Source organism: Alligator mississippiensis, chromosome 2 (genome assembly GCF_030867095.1).
Source record: "Alligator mississippiensis isolate rAllMis1 chromosome 2, rAllMis1, whole genome shotgun sequence".
Lineage (NCBI taxonomy): Eukaryota > Metazoa > Chordata > Crocodylia > Alligatoridae > Alligator > Alligator mississippiensis.
Window position 1 is genome coordinate 188378361 of NC_081825.1, and position 19243 is coordinate 188397603.

Below are 19243 nucleotides of genomic sequence, written 5' to 3' on the forward strand. Positions count from 1 at the left end.
TGACTATTTCATTCTACTTCAGTACAGGCAATCATATCAAAGGGCTGAAATATTGCATTTTTCATAGATTTCATAGACATGTGGGCTGGAAGGGACCTCAGGAGATCATCGAGTCCAGCCCCCTGCCCAAGTTAGTCAGCTAGGGTCAAAGGATCCCAGCAAGATAAGCATCCACATGTTTCTTGAAAGTGTCCAGAATAGGTGCTTGCACCCCTGAACCTGTGCTTCTCCAGGCTGAAGAGTCCCATAGCTCGCAGCCTCTCTTCATAAGGCCTCTCTTGTCCTCGGATCATGCACTTGGCTCTCCTCTGGACTCTTTCAAGTTTCTTCACATCCTTCCTAAATTGTGGAGCCCAGAATTGGATGCAGTAGCCCAGCTGCGGCCTTACCAAGGTGGAGTACAGCCGGAGGATAACATCCTGGGTCTTGCTCAAGATGCATCAGTAGATGCAAGCCAGAGGTATTGCACTGGTGGCTCATATTCATCTTGTGGTCAGTCATGACCCCCAAGTCTCTTTCAATCATGGTGCTAGTGAGTGTAGCATTGCCAAGCCTACAAGTGTGATGTGGGTTTTTATTCCCAAGGTGGAGCACCTTGTATTTCTCTGTATTGAATGCCATCAGGTTTTTATCCTCCCACCTTGCAAGCCTATCGAGGTCAGCCTGGATCACCAGCCTATCCTCAAGTGTGGACACTCTTCTCCACAGTTTGCTGTTGTCAGCGAAATTGGCCAGTCTGCTTTTGACTCCAGTGCCCAGATCATTTATGAAGACATTAAAGAGTACAGGTCTGAGAACAGAGCTTTGAGGGACACCACTAGTCTAGTCACCAAGTGCCATGTTGATCAACTACCACTCTCTGGGTCTGACCTTGGAGCCAGTTCCCCAGCCATCGGACTGAGGAGTAGTCAAGGCTGCAGTTGCCCAATTTTCCCATGAGGACATCATAGGACACCAGGTCAAAGGCTTTTTTTTAAAGTCCAAATATATGATATCAATCTCTTCCCTTTTGTCCAGATGACGCATCACCTGGTCATGGAAGAAAATGACATTGGTAAAGCAAAACCTACCCGGCAACAAACCCATGCTGGTTATCCCTCAGAATGTTGCCTTCTGTTCACCTGTCAAGAATGGTTTCTTTGATAATTTTTTCCAAAATCTTCCCAAGGATTGAGGTCACACTGATTGGCCTGTAGTTTCCTGGGTCATCTTTCCTCCTTTTCTTGAAGATGGGCACCATGGGCTTGTTGCGGGTAGGTCTTGCTTGACCAATCTCATTCCCTTCTATGACCAGGTCGTGTAAGTCCTTGACTTTAGGAAAGCTGACTTTCATAAGCTCAGGAGCCTTTTTCTTGAGGCCCTGAGAGGCCACGATTTGACAGAGAGGGGAGTTCAGGACTTCTGCATTGCTGACTGACTTGCCAGCTTTTCAATGGATAGTGAAAGTGATCAACTCATGGTCACTGTCACCCAGCTTCCCTTTCCTTCCCTTTGATTCTTAGGTCACTGATTAGATCATCCCCTTTGGCCAGTACCACGTCCAACAGCACCTTGCCTCTTGTTGGCTCATAAACTTCTTGAGATAGGTAGAGCTCATCCACGCATGTAAGGAAGCTTTATGACCAATCAGATTTGGTTGAGTGCTCATCCCATGTGATGTCTGGGTAGTTGAAGTCTCCCATGACAACCATGTACCGAGAGTGTGCAGCCTCAGCCAGTTCCCTGGCGAATTCTTGGTCGAGCACTTGTTCCTGGTTTGGAGGTCTGTAAAGAACCCTACCATTGTATCCCCTTCACTACATTCCCCTCATATTCTAACCCAAAGGGTCTCCACTTTGGCACCCAAGGAGGACATCTCAACTTGTAGGGACTTTTTTCAGACCCCTGGCCCTTTTTTCAGCATGATATGTACAGGGTATAGCCATTTATACTGGTAGTCTAGTCATAGGAGGAGTCCCACCAGGTCTCCATTATCCCTATGAAATCATAGTCATTTTTGTTTAATAGAAGAACCAGTTTCTCCTATTTATTCCCCAAACTCCTATCATTAGTGTACAGGCAAGTAAGTGTGCTATTGGAGGCCCTAGGCTTCCTTGCACTCATGGAGAAGCTCTGTTCCTGGGCTGGAGTAGGAGTGGGCTCCCTTAAGCATCCTGGTTTTCTGGTTGATACTTTGGTGAGTTTGCTCTGGTGGTTGTCCACCCATCCCCCAGCAAGCTTAGTTTAAAGCCCAGTCAAGCAGGTCAGCCATTCTGGCTGAGAAGAGCTTCTTCCCCAGTGGAGTGAGGTGGAGGCCATCTCTTCCCAACAGATCACTGCCTCTCTTTCCAAAGAGTGGACTGTGGTTGTAAAAGCCAAAGCCTTCATGGTGGCACCAGTGCCACATTCTTCTGTTTACTGCCTCAATTCATCTCTCTCTCCTCTGTCTGTGACCCATAACTGGAAGGATCGAGGACAAAACCACCTGCTCCCTCAACTCCCTGAGCTCTGCTCCCAAAGCTCTGTAGCCACTCATGACCTGGCTGGGATTGCTCCGAGTTGTGTCATTTGTGCCCACATGAATAAGGAGAGAAGGGTAGTGGTCAGAGGGCCAGATAAGTTTTGTGATCCTCTCGGCTACATCCCTGATACAGGCTCTCGAGAGGCATCAGACCTCCCAGGCTAAGGGGTCAGGGTGACAGATCGCTCCCTCTGTCCCCCTCAAGAGGGTATCACCCACAACGACCACTCTGCATTTCATCTTAGGGATGCTAGCTGGTCATGTTTCTTCCTCACTTGCAGTAGCTGGCAGCTCTGCAAGCTCTACTGGTGCTGCAAGAGGTTTGTACCTGTTGCAGAGATCCAGGGGGGTGGTCGCTCTGGTACAGTGAGCCTTGGGGCTGGAGACAACCTTTGTCCATCCCTCTGGCTGGACAGTATGAGGTGCCTCTTGGCATCCCTGGTCCTGGCAGGTGACCTAGGTTTTCCCTCTTCTTTCCTGGGATGAAGGGCCTGGCAGTAGGAGTCAATCTCCTGTTCACCATCCCTGATGGCACACAGCCTCTGCACCACGGTCTGGAGCTCAACTGTCTGAGATTCCAGAGACTCCAATACAGGGCAAACCTCACAAGGGGAGGTTACAATGCTCCTGATCCCATGTGCCTGGAGTCATGCCAGGCAGCCCCCACAGCTGAGAGCCAGGGGCTCCCTCTGAATGGAGGCTAGAACCATGGGTTCCAACTGGGGGAGGCCTTGGAAGTACCAGAGGGGAGGGATCCAGCCACAGGGGGGAACCTCAGGGTACAATGTGTCCCACCCACCATTGCACCAGTGGCGATGCATAGGAGGTGCACAGGGGTGCACGTGCACCCCCTGAGAGCACCGGTACATCCCCTGACTGGCTGCACTTGCCTCTTAGGCAATGGGCAGGGGAGGCAGGCGGGAGCACTGGTACCCCCCCCTGCAAGTGCCAGTGGGGGAGTGGAGTGCCATTGCATCCCCAAAAGTGTCTGCAGCCACTTCTGGAAGTAGCTGCAGTGAATGGCCACAGTGATCAGCTGTCTTGCAATTGGCCACAGGGGGACACCCCCCCCCCCCCGGTAGTTGAGTGGTCACTGGGGGGCACATGTCCCCCCTGACTAAGGTGGCACCAGTCACCCATGGTCCCACCCACCAAGGGCCCCACTTACCTCCAGCAGGCTGGGGGTCATTGAGGGTCCTGTTGCGGGGTCCTGGGGCTCACGGGGGCTTTCACCTATGTGTCTCACTCCAGAGCTGTGGCCAAAGTTCAAATTTCTTTATTTGAACAGTTGAAACTAAACTGATAAGGGGCTATGTAGTTAAGAGGTACAAACTCTCAGATTGGAGTGTGCCAACAAGTGACTACAAATAGTTTTAACAACACACAGTTGACACTTATTTTTTTAACACTTTATACGTAAGGAGGGCCACTAGTACAACTGCAGTCTTTTCAAAGTCACCTGTGACTGCAGGTTTCAGGCAACTTTACCCAAAAGGAAATAGCACATGCCTAAAACCACTGTACCTTGCATTGTAGCTAGCTTTGAACTAGCCAACTTTGGCTGTTCCAACTATTAGCTTGAATGGAAAAGCACAAAACTCAGTGTAGCCAACAAAGCCCATCCAAGGAGCTGCCTACATACTTGGATAGTTAAAATGCTTTAGGCTTCTGCTGCTGTTGTATTTGTAGACATGAGCTGCAGCTACTGCAAGGAACAATCAGCCGGCTTTCATTCACCAAAGTTTGGTGCTCTGGCCGAGGTGCTGAAATAAACAGGGTCTGTAACCTATCACCCACAAGCTGGATCCAGCTCATGAAGAGATGTTATAGGAATCAGCATCAGTAGGTGGGAAGTCACAATTGGGCCTGGGGAAGCACCATATGGCACAGGCCACTGGTGTCCCACCAGATGTGGCAGAAGCCACAGCTAGAAAAAAGGGTGGTCAGGAATAGGCCCAGGGTGCCTGGAGCCAGCAGAAGTGGCTAGAGGCTTGGGCAGATGGTCAGGAGCAGCTCAGGTGTGGGGAGGATAACTGGTCCATCTTTATATTGGAGAATCCAGTGGAGCACTGAGAAGGCAACAGGGGCTTCGCAGGAACGGTGCCCAGTCAGAGTTTTTTTTCTAAGCTCCACCTAGACAATGGGTCTTCCCACCATAGAGGGTGGATTTATAATGGGGGTTGGTCTGTTGTCCAATCAGGATTTCTTTTCTAGGTCCCACCCAGGCATTAAGTTAACCCTATTCATTTTAGTGGTGGGGTTGACCTGTTGTCTGGCCCATCTTAGGATAAAGCTGTATTAATTTGGCCTATTGCTAGTGAAGAGCCAATGATCCATGAGAAATCATTCATGAATTGTCTTTAATATCTGAAGCAGCAAAAGGGCACAAACACCTTGAGCACATTTAACTCTTTCTCTCCCACAAACATGCACACAAATACATCTTCTCATTTTCTCTGAATTCCTGACAGCATTCACACCACAGTTACAATCCCACCAGCAAGCAGCTTTCTGTCAAACTCAGTGGTAGTCTCAGCAAAAAAAATTAAAAAATGGAGACATCTCTTTAGATAGATGTAGTACTACATCTTCCCTTTTGCCCAACCATCCATACAAGGCATCTCTACATGCTACTTTTATCTGTGCCCATTTTAGCCTGGAAGTAGTATATTCAGTCTGATCCTCACCACAGTAATAGGTTGCCGTCCAGCTTAGCCATTAAAGTAGCTCTCAAAAAACATTGTGATTGATTGATTGCTTTAGTCTTCCTTCCAATAACTTCAAACCACTGATCTGACCTATCTAATAAGTAGCACCTTTCAAATGGATTATTTAAGACCTTGTGAAATCTTAAATAACTAGAAAAGTTACTTTGTCTTCTTTTTGGCTTACAAAAGGTAACAGGAGCCAAAAATAAAAAAGATACAATGGGAGATCAGTCAGTGGCACCCTTGCAGTTCCTGAAATAACTTGCTTATTCAGAAATATCTGGAACGTTATCTTTCCCCTATCCTTCTCTGGCCTTAAGGGAAGGGAAGGGTGCAATGCTGGGAACATAATGCTGGCAATTAAAAGAGCACCAAAGCAGTCACTTGAATAACCAGGTGGTAACTTTACTTCAGGTGGTAAACTGGAATAAGACCCCTGAAATGAAAGGTGAGTTATAGCAGCTGCAGATCGCTCACCATGGTTACTCTCTTATTAAACAGAGTGGAGATCCCCAAAAGTCAGACATCACTAGCTCAGAGACCACCGTTTTTTTCACTATCAGCACTCAAACTATGCTGGCAGTACGCACATGTAAGTGCAAATATCAGATGAAACAATATAGCTCACTTTTTTGCCTATTCTCCAGACACTTGAAGTCAATAGAAAAAGAGTAACTTAAATGGATGTTCTATGTATATACAGTCTGAACTAGTTAACCTCTTAGTGGCTGATTTGATGTGTGAAGCATATATTCAGCACAGGAAAAATAAAGCTAGCAGTTAATGGGTTGGCTCAGATGGCTAGTAATGTCAGAGAAGTGATTCTACCTTGAGGTCATAGGTTCAAGTCAATCCTCCTATTAGTGGTGATTGACCGAGAGTAAAATAGTTGTTCAATGGCCTATGAGATTGCCATCTGTCTTGCACACAGACACTGATACTATGAAGGGCCTTTGCTTATGTATCACAAGTAAACTGGGCCTTGTCATATCTGCTCCACATGGGGAGCAGATATAAAATAATGTCACACTAACAGGGGCCCTTCCCAATCAGTGATAGGCAGATGCATTGAGATAGAGGAGCTACATGGAAAGTGCGTTCCATAATATACCTGCCCAGATCTTGGCCTTTAAGGAACTCATTTGTCACTTTTCATCACAAATTAATTCACCTAGAGATAAAGTGGGAGTGGGGGAATGAATACACCCTCTTCAAAAAGAGTTCGGGCAACTTTGTGGATATTTTCTCTAAGAAAGTGAAAACTAAATCTTGCAGTCCGCTTCACTGAGCAATGATCCACTCTTTTCAGAGAGACACAGTTCTTCAGGAGAGGAAGGGATGTGATTTTTAGTCAATCAGAAGCAGTAAAATGAGAAGGAACAGATGCAATGTCACAGGTAAATTTAATTTAGGATTGTGTTTCTGAATGTACCAACCAACCACCCTATTGCATTGTCCCCTCAATAATCAATACCTTAGCATTAATTTGACAGCTCTGATTGCATTACCTATGCTTTGGCTGCATAAAACGCACACAGCAGAGTGAAACCAGCTTCCCTGCAGCCTGCTTCATGACGAAGCAAATGTCATTATGCTCGTCTGCTTTCATATCTTGCACCTACATCGCCAGAGGGATCTTGGAAATGAATGTTTCCCTGTTATAGCTTGACATGCTTATGTTTTCACTTCTCTTTTTTTCAAGTTCTCTTTGTGACAAGCTGAACTTTTTTAACACTTCAGGAGGTCTTGATTCAATGAATAAATCACCTTGGAAGGAAGCAAGTGCAATCTGAATAAAAACCACCATGAGTGCTTGCTTGATTTTTATTTTGTTTTAATGTTTATATTTTTAAATCCAGTGTAAAATAGATATTCCCCAAATCTTTGAAGTGGAGAATCCTGCAAAATTTACAGAACACAAAGAGTTCAGCTTCTTGTACCAGATGAGTAGTAAATTGCATTTAAAATTTATTGCTCATGAATTCCCAAGGCTTTCTTAACAGTTGTGAACTTCCTAGGAAGAGATAGTAACTGTAATGGCAAGTGCCCAGCAGTTCTATAGGACAAATAATGCCACTGCTAGCATTAATTATAAATGTATGCATTTTTATCCTGGTTCCATCCCTTCTTGTAGAGGAGATTCACCATCACTCATGGCCGGTAAAGAACCTGAGAGATGTTCCATAAGGTCAGGGCATCTCCTCTGCTCTCATTTCTATTTGTGTAGTTTCTAGTGAAAACTTTTGCAGATTCAATTGATTTTTCTATCTCAGCTGTCTTTTTAGTGTTGTTGTGCAGTGTTAATAGTCAGGTCCCATCCCTCCCTCCCCAGAAGTGGGTGCATCTCTCCAGTAAATAAAAGTGACAAGTGTGGTATGGAGGGCCTACTTCTCCTGCCTGTCACACCACTGTAGTTAATAGAATTAAGTCTGTGTAAATGGAAGGAGATGTAGGACCAGGACTTGCAAAGTAGCTCCTTTGGGATGCAGTATGCTATATTACTATATCAGTAAATTGTTATCTTTGACTACTGGCTTAATGAATACTTACCTCCAAGTTTCCATTTGAGTGTCATAAAGATGCTACTTTTGATTGGTGGCCAGAAGGAAAACATCCAATTAATTACCATTCCCCAACACAACTGTATATAATGGTATCATAAAGAATGCAGCACTAAAAAAAATCAATACAGCTCATTTAAAATATGTAGATCAAATGTATCCCTTGACTAAGCAGAGCTCTGTGAAGTCAATGGAAGCTGTTCCATTACACATCTATATGAAACTGGTCCTGAAAAAAAAGTCTGAAGTTCAACAAGGATGTAATTCAGAGATGGGCAAAGCCTTGAGGAAAGGGGTAAGCAAGGCATGTGAGGTAGCTATGTAGTTCACTGCAATCCTAGGCCAAGCAGCCTTTGAAAAGTGGGTGATTCATCTGCTGATACACTCTGAGTCCAGGTCTTCCATGGCTTAACATTAAGTTGAGTACCCTGGGCAACTGACTTGCACACTGAACATTAGAGGCCATCACTAGAGTGAGGGATGAATACACATTATTTATATGTTAGGTATGCTGGCTACTAGCTCACTCTAAGCAAGCCCAGAGCCTGGTACTTGTACTTAGCTGGATAGTGCCCTGGCTGTATCTTACTCACTGGGAAACAGTGAGCTAGAGGCAATAGCAAATAAACAAGATGTTCTTCATAAGTTTAATACGTTAACTATGGAAATTGGGTTGTATCTATTTATAGCCTGAAGAATTAAAAGAGAATTCAGAGTATGGAGGCCTTAAACTTGATTTTTTTTCCCCAACTGAACTCTGATGAATTGGCAGATTCCCTATAACACAGGCCTAGGTTGCCCTCACTCCTGCTACACAGTGTTTGCTTATGAAAGAATGAGAGATTAGGTGCTCACCTCAAAAACTTTAAACGCACGGGACAGGGAGGAAGATTTAGCTCCCTTGAGCAGGAAGAAAAGATTCAATATGGCCCTTCCATCTTTCTCTTCAAAGACAATCATTTCTGTGGACTCTGCAGCATCAGTGGCTGCAGCTGCAGCCTCTCTCTCCTTCCTGGCATCTTCTATGAGGCTTTGTCGTCTACCAATGAACCTTGGAGACTGGAAAGGAGAAAAGAGTTAGAGGTAGAAGGCCTCTCCTCAAGACAACTGAGGAAGCATCAGACTTCCAGTGCCTGAATTTGATCTTAACTCCTTTACGGGCTAGCAGAGAACTGCACCTACTGGAGACAGCCAGATGACCTTGATTTGACTCCAGACTTTTTTTTTGAGCTTCTGAATTTAATGATCTTGATGTTCCACCAGTCAAGCAAACCTTTGTTCTGCATTTCTGCTGTCTATTAGCTGTCCCTGATAATGAAGGTCCTATTTCACAATCCCACAGATTCATTTTAACTCTTTCTAATGAAGTTATATTTGTTTTTCTTTCAATCTTAAGCTGAGTGATACAGCCCTAGGCCCTTAGGATATTAGTGAAGCTTCTAGTTTATATTTTATATGCAGAAAATGTGTTGTTTCTATTTGTGATGATGCACTTCATCTGCACCCCCCTTTTCAAAATTCTAGATCTACCCTTGCTTCTAGTTATTCTTTAGTATAGAAGGCCCTGGGTCAATCACTGCTGACAAAGGGTCCATTATACTTTTACTAAACCAATTTTATTTTTTGTGCTGCAGTAGATTCCAGCGCAAAGAAAATATGTCAGTAAAAACCTCTTACTTACGTTCTTTTTATTCAGTGACACTTAAGGCAGGGATTTCTGAGGTAATTCTCTGTCAATGTAAATAGACCTAGTCCTCTTGAACTAGAAATAGAACTACATCCCTTTATATCCATAGAGAACTTGGTCCATCTCTCTATGCCTCCATTTTTTACAAGCAACTCTTGTTTGCTCTCAAGTGCAAAATTCTCTGTTTTGGAGCTGGGGAACTGAGGCAAAGGAGTGAATAAGTAATTTGCCCAAGATTTGGAAAGGCAGGTTGTGGCAGAGTCATGAACTGAGTTTAGATCTCCCAAGCACTAGTGTAATGCTGTAACTTATTTCTTCTTATAAGGAAAACTGCCAGACTGAGGTTTGTCTTGCATGGGTCTTCAAACAGGCCGGATATGCCAGTGGAGAACCACCAAAGGGTTAGTTTTGCACATGATAATTAACCAGTCACTGAATATTTTGCTACCCTACTGCGACGTATTTCAGGATTTCCTTTTACAAAGTCTTCTTTTAAAAATGTCCAGCAACTTTTATTCCAAAGTATTTATCTCACTAATCAAATTTGTGATTACTAGAAATGAGGCCAAGGGAAACTATTCAACTACAGATTTTCAATATCTCAAGGGAGAAAAAACTGGTAGTTTGGTCTGCGTCTACAATAAGTAGTTCGGGCTTGTTCAGATTCTGGTGATAGCTTGGGTCCTTCTCCTGCACTTAAATATGTCACTGCTTGTGGTTGTTAGTGTTCAAGCTTTATAAAATCTGACTTCCCCTTACTTGTTTTACCTGCCAAACTTAGAAACCCAAAATTTTCTATTTCACATTTGGATTTTTTTTTAACTCGCAAAGCAAAAAAAATTGTTATAAAATGAAAGTTCTCAGCTTTTTTCAAAATATTCTACCGTGTAACTAAAAACAGTCTCCCAATGAGCATGGAAAGCCCAACACACACAATGAAAAAGAAATAATTTGCAAAAACATGCAGGAATTAAACATAGATCAGGAGCACAAACAAAACAAATCCAAGTGTTTCCACTTTTTCATTCGGGCTTCACTGACAAACTTTGAGCAATGAGAAAATTGTCCAATAAACTAAAGGGTTTAGGAAACATTTTGTTTGAAGAATTTTTTAAAAATATATTTTTAACTAGCCCATCTATTCTATTTACATTCTCTTAGAGACCATCCCCTAAGCATATATCCTCTCTCTCTCATTTTGGATTATTTAAAAGTCTGAACACAGCTTTGGGGCTTTACTCTGACATTTAAAACAGATGCGTGCACACACATCTAGGGATGGCAAGGTGGTTCAGAGTCATGTACCAACTTAGGAGGGGGTGCCAGAATAGTTCTCCACCCCTGTGGAGTCCACGCTCTGGCAGCAAAAACAGCTCCACAGAGTTGCCCTTGCAGCAGAAGCTGGGTGCCCTGACACTATGAGGTTGCTGTAACAGCAAGGGCTAGGGTTGGTTGGTCACATAGCGGCAGTTGCAGTAGTTGCTGCAGCAGGCATAGAATAAATATGTGTATAATGTTAAACATATTGTTTTAAGTCTTAATACAATGTTTAAAATGGAGCCAGTGCTTACTTTAAATGGTCTGCAATGAATAGGAAAAACATCCAGCACCTCAGCAGCTATCCACGATAAACAAACTCTGTAATGGTCTGAAGTTGAGCGCATGCTTTACGAAAAAGGTGCCCTCTGCACTTATGTCTGAAGTTCGACAAATTTTAATTTTATCTAGGTAAAATTTTAATTTTATCCGGGAAGGAAAGAACCACACATGACGGATTTAAATCCTATATCTTGTATGTTACTGAACAGGGCTCAGATAGTATGACGGAGTGTGTGTCATATAAAAATCAGTATGGAATTAGGCAGCTGAGATCATGTCTAAACGTGAATATGACCCATGTTGTTTCCATTCAGTGAGCTGTGCTACGTTTCTGTCTCAAATGTGAGCAGACATCAATATCAGTGCCCTGCTACGACTTATTATCTCGTGCTCCTCCTCTCTAGAATGGATTGTTTCACTCCTATGCAGCAGACTGTTCTAGATCAAAAGGAAATCAGTCCTCTCCTTATGAATGGCTAGTAGAAAGGACAGTGGAGTTCACCTAGTCTGGAGAGGTAAGTTACCAGGAAACTGGATTTTAGCTGGGTGGAGGGGAGAAGAGGAGGGTGCGGAGAGCATAGTTTTCCTGCCATTTCTGCTGCTAACTTGATTTTATCTGTAGGCTTCCTTTTTTTCTCATACTACCTTCATCAGTACTTCTATTGATTTATTTTGGCAGATATTATTTCATTCTCTAGAGATGTAAGCTGTAACTTAAATTCTGATTCTGATTAAATCCTAGCATAGTTTTGTTCTGACCATTTCCAAACACCTTCCCATTCAAAAGCAGTGACGGGACTGGGAGAGATTCTGGATTACAAAAATAATCTATAATAAATTATATATTAAATAACATGCTGCACTGAGATAAGATGCACCTTAAATAATTGGTCAAAGGCAGCGCAGAATGTCTAGAAGGAAACAGGGTCTGTGCAGCTAACACATGTTGACAAAACTTATTTCAAGAGGTAGCACTATTTAATGTTTCTTTTTCTTTTTAAAGACTGAACATTCACACAGCTTGTATTAGAACCTGACTGCACACCTCTACTGTAATTCCTGATAACAGCCCAGACAGACAGAGAGGGCCTTTTAAGCATTCATTTGACTGGCAATCTGAAAAATGTCAATAATTTAAGAGTTAGCTACCTTTAGAAGTTCACTATTTGCCAGTAGGAAAATGCCAAGGGAAGATGCAGGCCCTCCCAAGCTATTTAGTGATCATTTATTACAGAAAGTATGCGTACGTCTTTAGTCCCAAAGCCCTTTTCCCCTTCTTTCCTAGTGTGTCTCTCAAAGGCTGGGTTTGTTTACACAGTAGCTGATTTTACTAAATACAGAGGATTACACAGAAGCAAGGGAAGAGGCAGTAAGTAAAAATAAAAAGAGCAGGGGGAATAGAAGTGAAATCAGTTTATTCCCTGCAGACAATGCATGTGAAATAATTTCCATTGCCACACACAGTATTCAGAAAAACAGTCCAGTGTTGGACAAAGTGGCCTTATTTGCCTTGTCCCTCCATCTTCAACATCTAAGACCCTGAGAGGTGGTAGGAAAAAGGACAATTGGAAATCTCTTGTCTGGGAGCTCCCTATGTGTAAGGCAGCCCACCAGTGACATTGTTAAGTGCAGGGCTGGACCATCACTGCTAGGAAAAACCAAGTAAAGGTTTAGAATATATGTATTAGAGAAACATATATTCTAAGTCCTGTATTAAATCCAGATTTTCAGTACATGCTCTTTGCACACACAGAACATCCCTTCAGAACTCTACAAAAAAAGATCTTTATAATCTGCTACCTAGCTGTTTGGGACAAACTATGTAAGGTACTAGTTTGCCACATATAGTTGCTAGTCAAAGCTGTGACTTGAGATTCTTTAGTGCCATGACTGTGAAGCACTAAATTGTGCCATGCAGATACCACTCACTATGACAGTCAGTCATCTAGCATAGCAGAAGACAGACCGTTTTTGACTAACTATGCATTAAAGGGTTTCACTCTAACAAGTCTTGAGTCACACTGGCTACTGTTCTTGGCAACATCAGTTGGGATGAGATGACAAAAGTGTTCTTAACTAAAACTTCCTAAATGTCCTTAGAGCAAAGATAACAGAAGCAGTATATTTGCTGCTGACTGGAGTTTAATTTTTAAAGGTAGCTTATGGCTCAGCACAATGTTTTATCTTCACCTTCTTTAAAGTTATAGGTCATGTGGGATTATTCCACACACAGAGCTGAGAGTCATAAATCTAACTGCTGGGAGAAATGAACATGGCAATAATAATTACATAGCAACGTTTTGCAAGTTTGCTTGAATTCCCTCTGCCTGGCAGATCTGCCAGAATAAAGAGTCATGCATTTTCATTACACTGGAACAGAAGAAATCCCTTCATTTTAAACCCCTGAAAAATAGAAAAACTATGATGTGTTTAGAAGTGCCCTTTTTAACCTTAATATTCTTGGCTTTAGTTCTATTCGGTGTTTTAATTTAATGGGACTGTTTTATTGTACTATAATTATTACTACTTAAATGCCTATTATAATCATTACTAGCAATAATAATGATGACCTGAATGGCTTTCTCCCTCATTTCTATTTTATTTAGGGTGCATCATTATTAAGACTGGGTTTTATTGGGGTGGGGGGCTGCCAACCCCAAGTACCAAGGTCCCTGGGTGAAGGCAGTGCATTAGAAAGTAAGTTGTTACTCTGTCCACCTATCTACAGTTGTAATCCCCTGTGTGGCTTCAGTTCTGCTATAGACTTTTGGGTTTCAGGGTGGGGATGGGGAGGGTCTCTTACCATGAGGGCCTCTGCTTGCTTGGAGTCCAACTCTGAAACCGCCCTGCGGAAGCCTTTGGCTGAAGAGGCAGAGGAGTTGGGGGTTGGCATCTTTGCTGCTACACGGGCTCTGCTCTGAGCTTTCCCTCACCTTGCCAAGCTTTTATAGGGCAAGTCTGACGTCAAGGACCCTCTCACAGGCCCCACCCCTTCAGCCTGAGGCAAAGAGAGAAGAGGAGGAGGAGGGGACGTGGAGGAAAAAACGCTTCTGTCCCATTAAATCTAATTGCTACAAAGATTGCAGCCACCCAGCTGTCACACACCAGCCATCTCTCCTTCCCCTCCTGCCCCCAAAAGCTTCTGATCTTTGTTCCTTTTTTTCTGTGCGTGTGTGTTTGCTCTTCTTGAAGGAGTTGGCTCCTCTGCCACATATATTTTAGTCTTCTCCCCACTTTCTTCTCCTCTTTGAGTTGCTCTGAAGTGGTTGCAAACTGTAGAAAGCCACAGCAAAGGGAGGAAAAAGATTGAGAACTCTCCCTCTCCCCCTTTTTGTTCTGCAGCCCTGATTTTGGGGTAGGGGGACTAAACCAACAAGAAAGCTGGGACCTTGGGCTTTTTACCTGACCCTGAACTCATGTGCATGCCTGCTGGCATAAATCAGGAATAACTCTCACCTTTGACTTCAGCAATTATTTACATAAATTGAAGATCTTGGCCTAGTATTACAAAGCTAATATCAGTGAGATGAGAATCAGGGCCTTTGAGTCAGTGGAAGGGAAAGGCATCTTGAAACATCTAACCAGGACATAATAGAAAGATCCATTGTTCCAAAGGATTCTGCTCCATTCACTGTCGTTACATCAAGCAGGCTGAATCAAAGTTCAGTGAAGCTATGACAATTTAAGTTGGCTGAGTATGTCTCTCAGGGATTTGATTTTACTGCCCATGTTGTACTGATGCTGTCCCCTTCTTTAGCATTAGAGCTACTGCAGCTGTACCAGAAAACTTCTTTAACATTTTAAAATACTGTATAAATGTGCTTAATGGTAAACCAGTGGGCTAGACCGTCAGCTGTGGCAAAGCATCTTAGAAACACGGTAGTCAGTGCAGCTACATTGACTTACATTAGGTGAAGTTATGTCCCAGAAATCCTGTCTCTCTCATAACATCCGGCAGCAGCATTTTACGGTCTCTCACATAGCCTCACTGATTGTACACAGAGCCGTCACTGCAAAAGAACCATCCCCAAAGGAGAAGTAATGGTAGGTCAGCCAAAGTGGCTGGTAAAGTCTTCAGTCTCTCTGCCGAGAATGCCAAGCTGTTGTCAATGACTGCCAGTGAGGCTGGTGATTTTTCTGGCACTTGCTTTCCAAATTCTAGACTTCATAAGCAACATCCTTAAGCTGCTGTAACTTGCCACAGAAGTTATAATAATAATGACTGTCACTCGTTTTCAAGTATGACTACTACTGATACTGGAAATTAGTGTCCTCATATAAGGTTCAGGAAACTGGCCAGGGCAAGCTGGTGTCTACATTCCCTCCTACTGTTGGCCAAGGTGGTGGTGTGATGTTGTTCTGTTGCTCATTCTGCTTCCTTTGTAGCAGAGTGCCATGCTCACCTATCATGGCCCATATTCTCCCAGGACATTAAGTCCAGCCCAGCAGGCTATGTGCTGCTTAATGCAGTCCTTGTAGTGGAGTTTGGGATAGCCAATCTTCCTACTGCCTTTTTCCAATTCACTGTACAGAACTCTCTTAAGCAGTCGATTGTTGTCCATACATATGACGTGGCTGACCCAGGTCATTTGCCTCAATGCTTGCATAGCTTCCACACATAGCATGGCTGCCAGTCGTGATTTTGTCAGACCATTTACTTCCCATTATGCTGCGTAGGTGGCGCAGCAGTCAGTTAAGTTTTCTGATATGGCAATGATAAAGGGGACAGTTCTCTAATGAGTATAGGAGACAAGGGTGCCCAGCCACTCTGTAAACTTGGCATTTTGTAGATACTTTTACCCCCTTTCTTGTCCATAGTCTTTTTTTGTAGGTGATCAAAAGCTGAGGCAGCTGACTTCAAGTGTGCTGGAAATTCTTTGTCAATGCTGGTGTCATTGGTAATTGTGCTACCTATGTAGCAAAAGGACTTGATGTTGTTTAATTGGCTGCCATTCAATTTTATTTCTGGTGGTGATGGAGGCGATTAGGTTTCTGTCAGGAGGTGGTTGGTACAGGACTTCTGTTTTCTTTACATTAACACAGAGGCTGAAAAGGGATGTAGCATTGTCAAAGGAATTCAGTAAATGCAGCAGGTCATTCTTAGAAAGGGCGACAAATGCTGAGTCATCAGCATACAGTAAATCCTTTTCTTCACTTTGTTGGGATTTGTTTTGGGCCTTGCATCAGTGGAGGCTTAGAAGTCTGCCATCAAATCATGTTGTTAGGGTGACACCAGTAGCAGTAGTATGTACAGTGACTTCTAGCACTCTAGCCAAGAACAAAGTAAATAATGTAGGGGCAAGCACACAGCCCTGTTTAACCCCATGAGCTACATGGCATCAGATGAGTCACCCACTGATACAGGGCCCTGCGTGTTGTCATGGGAGCAGTGTATGAGGTAAATTAGTTTGTCTGGGCAGCCAAACTTTGCAAGAAAGCACCAGAGAGCAAGGCATCCAGTAGAGTTGAACACCTTACTAAAGTCGACACACGCAATGTACAGGGGCATTTGTTGCTCGGCAGCTTTCTCCTGTAAACTGGTGTAGGGCAAATAAAATATCATCATGTTGGCAGTGCTGCTTGATGAATGAAAACCACACTGGGATTCAGGGAGTATATCATCTGCAGTAACCTGGAGTCTTTTCAGCAACAGCTTACCAAGGGTTTTATCAGCGATGGAGAGGAGTGAAATATCATGAGTAGTTGCTGCAGTCATATCTGTCTCCTTTGTGCTTGTCAATTGTTATGATTTTGGCATCTTTGAAATTCTGGACTAAAGCCTTGTTATTCCAGCAGAGATCAAATAGGTCTAGCAAGGCTTTGTGAAGTGTGGGACCACTGTATTTAAGTACTTCAGCTGTGATTTCATTGGCTCCAGCTGCCTTACTGTTTGCCATTTCCATAAGCCTTCTCCAGAGTTGGAGGACCTTTGAGTTCATACTGAACTTGTCTTTGCTCAGTTGAGTCCACTGTTTGATCATTTGCACTCAATTCATGATTGAGGAGGGTCGCAAAATGTTCTTTCCATCTTTCTAATATCATACTGTGCTCATTCAGGAGGGTGGTGCTGTCAGTTGACAGGATTGGACAGGTATTGGCTGTTTGTGGTCCATAAATGGATTTTATTCAGGATTCTACTCCTGAAAAAAAAAAAAACCTTGGGTGTTATTAGTATCAGCAGGAGCTTGTAGTTCTGTTGCTTTGTTTCTCCACCAATTGCCCTCCATTTCCCACAGCCTTTTTTGGACTTCAGATTTTGATTTCCTGAAGACTTCTGCAGCCATGAGAAAGGAGGAGTTGTCCAGTTTAAATTAGTGCTTGGCTCAATGGGCCACAAGGAATGCTTAAATGTTGTTGTCATTTGCATCAAACCAGTGCCAATTTCATTGAGTTGGGACACGAAGGGCTTCTTTAGCTGTTGATTGCACTGCAGTTCGAAAGGCATCTCACCTTTTATCAATAGTTTCACTTGCTCTTGCATTGGCACATTGTAGCATAAATGGAAGTTGCTAACTGATTTCTTGCATCTTCTGTGTGAAGTTTCAAAACATTGACACATTGGTTCAGTTTTGGAGCAACCTTCTGTCTAGGAGTGTGAATCTTGATGTTCAGTTTAGTATAGATAAGCTGGTGATATTTAGAGCATTCTCCGCCTCGCATAGCCCTGGTAAAGTAAACATCCCTCAGGTCATTGAGATGAGTGATGACGTAGTCTAGAAGGTTGCCATCGTTTTGACCAAGGGTGCTGCCATGAGTAGAACCACTTTTCTGGCATGTTAAAGAAGGTGTTTGTAATAGCAAGGTCCAACTCTGTGCAGAGTGTTAGGAGTAATTTTCTGTTTGTGTTTAGAGACCCATGTCCAAATTTCTCCATGACTGTTCCAAGTGGTGTAGTCCAATACCTCCAGTGCATGCACTGAAGTCAACCAGTAGTAGGATTTTATCGTTGTTGGGTATGTTTTTTAGAGTGTCACTCAGCTGGCTATAGAACTGTATCTTCATTTCTTAGACAGCAAGAAGTGTTGGGGCATAGGTGCTTATTATTGCCCGAAAGTTGATGTGGGACAGTGGTATCCACAATGTCATTAATGTCATTAGAAGTTATTGGTGCTATATTGACTTATACCAGCTAAGGGTCTGGCCCAGTACAGAATATAATGATGTTTCGGTGGAACTCAGTCAGTTTGGATTCCTGTTGCTTGAGCTACATGGGTACACATGCTCTTCTTTTAACAAAAAATTACACCAATGAGTTAAGCAGCAGGTAGGGGGTTGCCATACCAGGTCTTATCGGCTCCCAGCCACCTCTGCTCCCCTGCCTCCTTCATGTGAGCTAGACCTTCACTCATATTTTGAACACACAGTTCTTTCTTTGGCTTTAATTTAATCTATAATCCCCTCTGTGCCTCTCGGACTTCCAGTTTTCCCTCTGCTAAACACTGCATGCCTGAAATGTTGTGCATGTGTGTGGGTGTGGGTGTGAGAGAGAGAAAGAAAGAACCATACAAAAGTGAAAGGTGAGAGGCATTTGCTGGACTTCAAAAACACTAAAAATGTTCCTAGAGCCTGTTCCTGCAGTCAGATGCTGAATTACTGCATCCATAACAGACTCAATGCAGTCCACCCATCCTCTCAATGCATATGTGGAGCTTCCACTACCCTGGAAGATAGTTCTAGGCAGTATACTAAGGGGAAAATTGATTTAGCAAATATATTCAGGTAAGAGGCAGGGAGGAGAAGGTGGCCAGCGTTGCTATGTTGCAGTACCCCCTTGTGGTTGGAAATGAAGTTCTGGAAATATTTGATACCAAGCACAAATCAGAGCAGCCCCAAGGCTGCTTTTGATTGTGGGCAGGGGAAGTGGACACTGCCTGGCAGGAAGAGCAAAGATGGGAAAATGACATGTTGCTTGGAGAAACTGAGATCTCTCTCCCCACTCCTGTCCCCTCCCTCCCCCCCCCCCCCCACCCTGCACTGGGCTCTGCACTGAATATCGCTTGACCAGATCAATGGGTTGGGTTGTATGTTGTGCATTTTTTCAGCAATTGCACTGATTAAAATGATCGTCTGCCACCCATCCTGATTGATGTTATGTCCAAGAAAGTATTTAATCTGGAAACAGAATGAACTGAAGAATTCCTGTGGTTCTCTGCCCCTTCTCTGGGCGCGTGTACACACAAATGCACCT

General features: G+C 43.4%; 1 protein-coding gene across 1 annotated transcript in view; it reads right to left on the bottom strand.

Annotated features, from left to right (window-relative positions):
* The window catches only part of TH (tyrosine hydroxylase), a 34944-nt gene extending 20982 nt beyond the window's left edge, over nt 1–13962 (bottom strand). The window contains exons 1-2 of the mRNA XM_006272424.4: nt 13859–13962; nt 8625–8828 (exon numbers count right to left, since the gene is read on the bottom strand). Of these exons, the coding sequence (XP_006272486.1) occupies nt 8625–8828; nt 13859–13948 (294 nt within the window). The 5' untranslated portion in view covers nt 13949–13962. The remainder of the gene's footprint in view (nt 1–8624; nt 8829–13858) is intronic.
* Between the last annotated feature and the right edge of the window lie 5281 nt (nt 13963–19243).